Below are 10,103 nucleotides of genomic sequence, written 5' to 3' on the forward strand. Positions count from 1 at the left end.
AATACCCCTTTGCAAACCCATTCGCCCTGAACTACGTAAGACTTAATCCTTACACTGGGGTACGTAGGCAGCTCGGTCAAGCCGAGTTCGGTCGTTTTAAAAGAAAAAATTCAATCGTTCCAAAAAGAAAAAAAAGAGTATCAATCAGAGAAAAAAAATTTAAAAAAAAGTGAAAAGAAATCAATCGAAAAAGAGAAAAAAATAGAGTAAAAAAAAGGAGAAAAGAAAAATCAATCTACCTTCAAACTAGGGGCATTCGCCCTGAACTACGCGAGACCTGATTCTTACACTGGGATACGTAGGCAACCTGTTCACAGGTTCGGTCGAAATCTTTGCAAAGCAGTAAGCCATTCTTTGAAAAGCCCTCCTCTGGTGTTCAGAATCAAGGATCTAGATCAAAAACTGAAGAAGAAATAAAGAAAAGAACGGAGTTTGAAGATCTGCTAGACTGAAAACCTGAAAGGACGGTCTAGGCAAAATTTAAGATCATTCTCCTGCTAAGTTGAAAACCCGAAAGGGTGGCTTAGGCAAAAGTTAAGGGGATAGCCTACTGAGTTGAAAACTTGAAAGGGTGACTCAGGCAAAAGTTAAGGTTAGCACGGACCGTCAAGTTAAAAACCCCTGAAGAGGTGATTTGGTCATGGTAAGATAATCATTATAAGAAAGCTACAACCGGTATCAAGACTGAAGATCAAGAAGAAGTTCAAGCAAGCTCAAGTGTCGTCCTAGGAACTGGGGGCATTGAAACCATGCAATCCTAGGAATGGTAATCAAATTCTTGAGGCTTTACCGTTTTAAGGAAGAAGTTCAGTGTTTATCAATTGAGAAACTAGTATTTGAAATGATAGACTCACCAAATAAAATGTTAACTAAGTCAGAAGCATCACTATGTTTGTCAGTATAGTTAGTTAATCTTTGTTATTCTAAGATTCACCTTTTCAGAGTTCCTCGGTCCTTTGAATAGTGTCTTTTACCCCAATTTCCTCTTTAAGAAAAGTCAATCGTCGTCCTTGTGTCTGAATGATGCAACTGCCTCGGTGAAGGAGGCACAGCGTCGTCAGCTCCCTACGATTGTACCTGAAAGATCTCAAAAATCTAGTCAACCAGCTTCATTTCAAAAAAGATCAGCTCAGAAGAATTCAGAAGTAGAAACATCAGAAAGTGCAGTTTCCATAAAAAGACCATGCCCTAGAATGGCACCTAAAGCTTGGGAGAGTCCTGTATGTGATAATGGTTGGGCCAATTTCTCAGAAAGATGAATCATTAAAATTCAGAATTTCCTTCCAGACAGTTGAATACTATCCTGGTGAAGAAATGTTGATCTAAACATTTATCAGAGGAAAATTTTATTTTCCAATTTCAGTATCCAAAAGAGTCGTCATTCTAGATTATTAGTTTCAGGTATTCAGATCAAGGTTTCAGTTATCAAAATCCTCAGCCAGACCAACAGTCTCTTTGCGAAAAAAATCTTGTTGAAGCTTCCTGAAAATGTTCCTAAACCGTTCTCGTTAGTCCTGCTTCATCATTCCTAATGTTTATTGTCTCGTCATTCCTCAAAGTCCTAGTGTCAATGTCTTCATCGGGCATGATCTTTATCGTCCCCGATTTCATCCTTCACTAGTTTCAAGAAACTAAAGTTCATCAAATTCAACTTCGCATCAAATTCAAGTTCATGAAAAAATTCCAAATTCTTCATTATTGAATTCATTAATTCATCTCAACCGAAGTTGTCTCACCTTCTTTGAGCTTGTTTGTGAACGATGCCTCATTTTCTGAGTCCATTTGTGAATGGTCTCATATCCTCCTTGAGCCCGTTTGTGAACGGTGTCTCATTTTCCGAGTCCATTTGTGAATGGTCTCATATTCTCTTTGAGCCCGTTTGTGAACGGTGTCTTATCTTCCGAGTCCATTTGTGAATGGTCTCATATCATCTTTTAACCCGTTTGTGAACGGTGTCTCATTTTCGAGTCCATTTGTGAATGGTTTCATATCCCCTTTTAGCCCGTTTGTGAAGGGTGTCTCATTTTCCGAGTCCATTTGTGAATGGCCTCGTATCCTCTTTGAGCCCTTTTGTGAACGGTGCCTCATTTTCTGAGTCCATTTGTGAATGGTCTCATATTCTCTTTGAGCCCATACAACTACGATGTCTCATTCTCTTCGAGTCCATACGACTTTGGTCTCTTATCCTTTTGGGCCTGTATGACTAAAGTAACTCATTTCCTTCGAGACCCGTACAACTACGGTGTCTCATTCTCTTCAAGTCCATACGACTATGGTCTCTTATCCTTTTGGGCATGTATGGCTACAGAATCCCATTTCCTTCGAGACCTGTACAACTACGGTGTCTCATTCTCTTCAAGTCCATACGACTATGGTCTCTTATCCTTTTGGGCCTGTATGACTACAGTGTCCCATTCCCTTTGGGCCCGTATGACTACGGTGTCCCATTTTTTTTCTTCGAGTGCATACGACTATGGTCTCTTATCTCCTTTTTGGTCTGTATAACTACGGTGTCTCATTCTTTTCGAATCCATGTGACTATGGTTTCTCAAATCTTTCGAGTCCGTATAAATACAGCCTCTTATCTCGAATCCATTTTAAAGTTGAATCTTATATTCTTATCTGCCCGTTTTAAAACGGCGTTGTATCATCTCCCATTCTAAGATGCGTGATTTTCACTCTTAAACCGATTCCAAGTTCTTCGTTATCCTAACTACCAGCTCACGGTGGTAAGAATAACTGATATCTTGATTATGTTCTAGGACTTCATTCAGGATTTTGCACTAGCTTGCATACATTTGCATTTAGGATTGCATTGTCAAGTGAATCTTTTGTTGATTAATGCTACGCAAAATAATTCTGTCACTTTTACTTTGGTATACGATGACTATGTCATCTCTACCAAAGAGGGGCATCTATAGACACCCCCATTTTGCTGCACTTTGAAAAGCAAATGATTTAGTAGTTTCATTGAGTTTTGAGTCGGTCTTCCACGTTAGGTCAAGCGTTCTTGCATTTTAGGTGTTTTGAAGTTAATTCGTAATCCTGAAGGTTTCTAGGGGGTTCCGTTGATCTTTGGAAAATAAGAATTCGAGTTTCTAATCAAGTGAAAAAACCTGCTATTTTTAGAATCTCTCGGGATTTTCCTCATTTTTATCATCTTAGGGATAATTCGGTGATTTCCAATAAATCCAAGATCATCTCGAGAGTATGGCTAAGAAGCCATTTCATAAACTTTGGGAGACCTGCTAAATTTAGATCTCTCAGTGTTTCTCCTATTTTTTGCACTTTAGGGGTATTTCGGCTTTTTCCAGTATGATTTATTTGATCCCTAGACCGTGTTTGAGAAATCTCGAGTCGTTTCGTGAAGTTTAGGAAACTTGCTATTTTTGGAATTTCTCACGATTTTACCTATTTTTTAGCAATTTTTGCACCTCGGGGATAAATTTGGTCATTTCCAATGTGTTTCATTTGATCTCTAGAGTGTGTCTAAGGAGTCATGAGTCATTTCGTGAATTTTGTAAAACCTGCTAAATTTGGAATTTCTCAAGGGTTTCACTTGATTTGAAAATTTCATGTGTCGAGGGCATTTTGGGCATTTTCAGGGGATTCCAAGTGATCCTGTTTGATATCACCCACCAAAAGAAGCAAACTTAAAAACTTTATATTTTTTAGGTTTGACCATGAAGACTTTCTATTTTTAACTTTCCCGTTTGAGGGTAATCCTATTTAAGGTCATTTTAGTCGCCTTGGGTGCATAATGATCAAACAGGGGCATTTTGGTCCGAAAAATTATTTATTCTAAAGGGGATGGTTCGACCATATGTCGATGGTGCACCATAAATGTCATATCGGTTAGGTTCATCAATAAAAATTTTGAATTTAAAGGATTTTATTGAATTTTCAATGAAAAAAAAACCAAAATACATGTCATAAGGCCCATTGGGCTTTAGCCCACAAGGTGGGGGTCCATGTGGACCAACCCATGTGGGTCGGCCATATAAGTGCGCGCCTCACATGGGGGGCCACATGCAAAAACGTCCAACATGGGATGAGGTGGTTGGTGACATCATATTTGTTTTGAAAAAAATAATAAAGAAATGAAGAGTTATAATTAGAAATGACTAGTATGGTCAAGTTACTAAAACGGCCATTACTTTTTACATTATCGTCCAAAATATTTGCTTTTATACTTGTTTCGAATGTCTCGAAAAGATCTACAACTTTATAATTTATGACTTTTCCTTATTCTGCTCCTAAATAGGTTGAAAACGAGCTCCAACGTTGGGCAGTCCTTTTTGGACGGGAATCTTTCATGTATATGTTATTTCCATTGTGTGAGAGCTTCTAAAAGAGTCTTAAAAGATCTACCTTATGTAAAATGGCATGCCTTGCTTTGCAAGTAATCCTTATTAGAAGCTAATCTAATTTAGTAACTAAGGAGAAAGAAAGCGAAAGAAGAAAATTGGAAACTAGCTAAAGGTAAGAGCTCTCACATTCGAAATTACTATTCCTTTTCAAAACCTACATTTTTTCTATAAAAGCAACCACACATCAACCCTTGGGCTATTCTTGAAAATTCTTCCATCTCTCCTCACTCACCAAGAAAATCCATCCCCTCCTTTGAGTGTGTTTGGTTCATCTCTCCCAAGTGTTCTACACAAAGTGTACTTGAATTCCTTCTTCTTCTTCTTCAACACATGACATATTGCGAATTATTGGATCATTCTTCGGGCTTTCTTTAGCGATTATAAGGGCTGGACAAAGCATATATCTCGAAATATCAGCCCTAGAGACAAGGATTCACAATCAACGGTAGGCGTTCTTTTACATTTTCAGTTTTTTGTTTAGAAATCATTTTTAGGATGTTTTAGGGTTTAATTTTCAAATATGATCTAAACGATGGAGTTTTTGGATGAAATTGGAGTATGATATAATATAAATCATGATCTTTTATTTTTCAAATTTTTGCTGGAAAATTGATTTTTCTTCATTAAAATATTGATTTTCTTCGATCTTTCTTCAATATGGGTTTTGAATGAGATTTTCAAAGCAAGTCCTCCAAATCGTTGTGTTTTTCAAAACCTAATATTTTCTGAGTTTAACATAAAATTAAAAACTTCTGGAAAATATAATTTTTTACCATGGTTTGATCATTTTATTTTCCATTTTATTTTTCGAAAGATAACCTAAAAAAGGGTTATTTCTCGAAGAATAAAATAAAAACAGGTCAAATCAAATCCAAATTCGATGGGAATTTATTTATAAACCGATTTTTAATTTCCAGATCACTCAAAAACCCATATTGAAGAAAGATCGAAGGAAATCAATATCAATCAAATTTGAAAACTCATGAAACTTTTCATATATTAGGTTTATATATAAATAAAAAATTGCATGAAATTTCAAAAAATTTGCTTTATTCATTTTTTTTAGCTTGAGCTTCGTTTTGCGTACCATAATTATTTCTTATGATCAAATAGATTAATTCTGAAATTTTTCTTTACAAACCAGTAATATAGATTACTGGTATGTTTTAGAAAAATTTTCATGAATTTTATAAAGATTTAATATGGTTTTTGATTTTTTTTTATTAAAGCGGGTTTTGATTTTCTAGGAAACAAGCGATCTTTTCTGTTAAAATTGGGTTTCTTGGCGAAATTTTATTTTCACGTTCTGAAATTAGAAGAGAAATATCATGATATATATTATATCTACTCTAATTTTCCTTTGATTTTAGTATATCATTAAGTATGCGTTTTGATTGATTCTTCCAAAATATCGCGATTTTGTGTGACTTTTATTTGATATCAAATTATAATAAAAATTCATGAAATTTTTACAGTAGTTTCTATCATGATTATCTTGAAACTGTATAATTTTGGATTAATTTGGAATTTGTTTCCTGTGGGTTTTCTTGTAATTCATACAATCTGGACTAAATCTAATAAAATCAGATTATGATAGTAAATTACCTTATTAATTCCTGAGAGTTTTACAGTAACCGTCTTTAGTTATGAAAAAGTTTTTTTAAAACTTTGAACTTGATTAGAATCTGATTACTATAGGTTGCTTTGTAAATCAACAACCTAGACTCAAGCTATTACAATTGAAAAATTAATAGTAAATCATAAGAAAAATCAATAACATTTTTACAGTAAGCCTATTTTATGAACCTCATCTTACTGTAAAAATCTGAACTTAATTAGAATAAATTTACTAAGTGTTGCTTTGTAAATCACCAATCTGGCCTCAAATTGATAAAATCCTTTAAAAATTATTTTAATTCAAAAAAACCATAAAAATTTGCAAAACATCTAAACTTTTCAGTAAGAATGTAATTCTTAAACCATTTAAACAGAAGTCATAGATGTTAGTAGTTTCCTTTGGAATTTAGAGTATTAGGTTATTCTAAGTGCAAATGTTAAATACATAATCGTTTATTAATTGCATCCATCTTGTGTAGTCTAGGCATCTAAACTATAGCATGTTGTTGGCTCCGAGGTCTTCTGTCCACGAAAATCCTGAGAACATGCCAGGCAACAAGGTGTTATAATTTCTATGCTAAATTGTATAAGAGTGGAAAGCATGATTCCCTTCCACGAAGGCAACCTATGCATAAGAATATGTCAGCCATTAAAGCCTTAGGTTTTCCTTAAATTTTAGATATCAAGAACCCCTTTAAAAAGTAAAAAATCAGCAACTTAACAAATTAAGTTCATTTAATCCATGCTTTTGGAACCGTTGGATTGTGGTCTCCCATCGTAGGAACCTTTAGGGCCCCTTAGGAACATTTACGTCACGTTGTGTTCTAGGTTTTAGGGTGTTCTAGAGTTAGGAGTCTAGCCTCATCACGGCAGTTTGTTATGGATAGCAACCGTGCCCTAGATCTAGTTACACTAGTTAACCCATTTTCCTATAGGACAAGCCTAGTTAACCTAGGATGTAGGTTCACCTGCATTAGAACGTCTTGCACTTAGGTAGGACCATATGGCATCTTAGATGAAGTCCTAGGATAATAAAAGCTAGTCAACTTGAATTAAATGAATTTCCTTAAACTGTTAAAACAATCAGTCTAATTTAGATTGGTATCCTAGATGTCTTAGGCATATAGCTTAGTTTAGGCACCGAACTACGATCGACTCTGATTCCAGTGAGGCTTGGATACGTAGGCAGCATTGGATGCTTGGATGGCATACCGAGCACGAGTCGGCCCACCACAAATGGTGGGGTTTTGTATGTTAGTTTTTTTAATTGAATTAATTAAAATATATAGGATTTCCCATAAATTAGAATTTTATGAGAACATTCACTTAGGTTGAATCTAAACAAATTAAGAAAATCAAGATACACATTAGGGATTACATTGAAATTAGATTTTAGGATGCATGTCACATAGTTCACACATTAATATAGAGTTAAATGAGCCATTTAAAAGAAATTCAAGAGAGTTAACTTTTGAAATTGAAGACCGGATTATCGGGCAAGAATGGTGCATATGGTGGTAATTCCCCATACAGTCAATTCTCCTAATTAGGTAACAAATCTAGATTTCTAGTCACTTATGGGTCCTAGATCTCTCATCTAGGTGGCGACTCTGTCATTCTCTTTTGTGTGAAATTCGGATTGCTTTAGTAATCCCAAGTTCACGGAAAAGATGAATTAAATCAATAATAAAAAGCACGCGTCATTCGCGTGTGTACGAGAGACCAAGAGAGAGGGAGGCGCACCGCATCCCTCTCGCGGGATTGGGTCCCAGTCGAACCTGTTTCTCAATCTAGAGATGTAAGTAAAGCTGATATTGCGGAAACTTTTTAATAGGCTCATAAGGTAAGTATAATACGGAATCAACCTATCTTCTTTAGTAAGCCATTTTCCATTTGTCTGACAAATGATCAATAGAGAGTCTCTGTACACATCGAGGTCTTGTACCTCTAATGACAGGGATGCTTCAAGACCGGCTATGCAAGCTTCATACTCAGCCATATTGTTGGTGTACTCAAATTCTAATTTGATGGAAATTGGTATGTGCTCATCCCGACGTGAGACAAGAACGATACCATTTTCTCTGCGTCTGTTATTTGATGCTCCATCAAAATACATGGTCCATGTAGTGTCACTGGATGCATCTCTGATCGTCATAATCTCTTCATCTGGAAATCCATGGCTCAGCTCTGCATTTTCAGTGGGTGCATCAGTTAACAGTTCTACAATGATTCTGCCCTTGACAGACTTCTGAGTGACGTATGTGATGTTGAATTCTGACAACAACAACAACCAACGAGCGGTCCTGCCGACCAAGGCTGGTTTTTCGAACAAATATTTCAGTGGATCCATTTGAGATATCATGAGGATATTAAATAGCGCCGGAACCTTTGAGTGAACCATACTAATGCTAGACAGTTTTTCTCCAATTGAGTGTAATTCAGCTCATATTCCAACATCTTCTTGCTGAGATAATAAACTGACATTTCTCTTCTGGTTTCAGGATCTTCTTGTGCCAGCATACATCAGAGATGTGTCCGTAGTTGAAAGATACAAGAGGAAAGGTCGTCCGGCGACCGCAGGTGTTAACACTAGTGGTGATGACAAATGATCCTTGATCTTTTCAAAGGCTTCTTGACATTCAGGGTTCCATTGTTTAGACACATTTTTCTTCAGAAGTTTGAAAATGGGTTCGCAAGTACTGGTAAGCTAGGTTATAAAACGGCTAAAGTACTAAATTCTTCCCAAGAAACCTCTGATTTGTTTCAGTTTTTGGAGATGGCATCTCCTGAATTGCTTTGACTTTGGTAGGGTCTACCTCGATTCCACTGTGGCTGACAAGGAAATCCAGCAACTTTCCGGAAATTACTCCGAAAACACATTTGTTATGATTGAGCTGGAGCTTATATTTTGAGATTCTTTCGAAGAATCTCCTCAGAGCTTGAACATAATCTACTCGAGTCTTAGCCTTGGCAATCATGTAATCAACGTATACCTCTACTTCCTTATGAATCAAGTCATGTAAGAGGGTAGTTGCAGCCCTTTGATAAGTTGCACCGGCGTTCTTGAGAGCGAATGGCATTACCCTGTAGCAGTAGGTTACCCACTATGTAGTGAATGATGTCTTGGTCTTGTCTTCTGGAGCCATATTTATCTGATTGTACCCTAAAAATCCATCCATGAAAGAGAGCAAGGCATGACCTGCCGTATTATCAACTAAAATGTCAATGTGAGGTAAGGAGAAGTCATCCTTTGGACTGGCTTTATTCAGATCTCTAAAATCGACCCAACACCATATTCTTCCATCCTTCTTAGGTACTGGAACGATGTTTGCTAACCATTCGTGATAAGTGACAACCTCTAGAAATCCTGCTTTCAATTGATTGATCACTTCGTCTCTGATCTTGAGGACCCATTCAGGTTTCATTCTTTTGAGCTTCTGCTTCTGGAAAGAGAGGGCTATGGTGCTGGATAATGTCCTCGCTTAATCCTGGCATATCTCCGTATGACCAGGCAAAGACCTCTTTGAATTCTTTTAACAATTTGATCTGCACGCTCTTCAGGGGATAAGGTTTTGCCAATCTTTATCTCCTGAAGCAGGGATTCAGTGCCAATGTTAATAGTTTCAAACTCATCTTCTAAAGGTTTTGCTCGACGCTCCTCCTCTCATTTGATTAAATTTTTAATCACGAGGGGAGTTTCGTCTGCATCCTTATCTGAGGAGGGTTGGTCAATGTTATTTAAAGCATTAGTTTCAGAATAATTGAGAGAGAAATGCAAGTACAGAGAAAGTTCTTTCGTTGATTCATAAGATACATCAGAGGAAGAACTGACTAACACGCCCATTTCAAGCTCATTTACATTCGACACTTTTTCAAAAGATGAATCCGAGTCGGAAAGGTATTCTGATTCAGAGAACAAGTAGTCAGTATCCGAGGGGATAATTGTAGTAAGGAGTGGGATAAATATGTCAGACCAATTAGAGAGTTCTTCATTGCCAGCATCGGTAATCATACCATGTGGGGAGAGCATCGGAACGGATCCACTGATCATACAAACGGTCAAAGGAAGTTCTTGAAATAGTGATCGTAACAACACCGGGTCCAAGTTATTTGCTC

The 10,103-nt window shown here is 36.7% G+C and overlaps 1 protein-coding gene across 1 annotated transcript; it reads right to left on the reverse strand.

Moving 5' to 3' along the window:
- Positions 1 to 938: 938 nt before the first annotated feature.
- Positions 939 to 8,337, reverse strand: LOC143888930 (uncharacterized). Its single transcript, XM_077393310.1, has 2 exons — positions 7,766 to 8,337; positions 939 to 1,077 (listed from the first exon to the last, which is right to left on the reverse strand). The coding sequence occupies exons 1-2, from the start codon at positions 8,335 to 8,337 to the stop codon at positions 939 to 941; spliced, it is 711 nt and encodes a 236-aa protein (XP_077249425.1).
- Positions 8,338 to 10,103: the final 1,766 nt, after the last annotated feature.

Source organism: Tasmannia lanceolata, unplaced genomic scaffold, assembly GCF_043159265.1.
Source record: "Tasmannia lanceolata isolate RefF3 unplaced genomic scaffold, GAP_Taslan_0.1 ptg000012l, whole genome shotgun sequence".
In the NCBI taxonomy this organism is placed as follows: Eukaryota; Viridiplantae; Streptophyta; class Magnoliopsida; order Canellales; family Winteraceae; genus Tasmannia; species Tasmannia lanceolata.

Coding starts and splice junctions, on each gene's coding strand:
- LOC143888930 (XM_077393310.1), bottom strand. CDS start 8,337: ATGGATCCACTGAAATATTTGTTCGAAAAACCAGCCTTGGTCGGCAGG. Junction 1,078..7,765: donor ATCTCTAGATTGAGAAACAG/GTTCGACTGGGA, acceptor GAGATCTTTCAG/GTACAATCGTAGGGAGCTGA.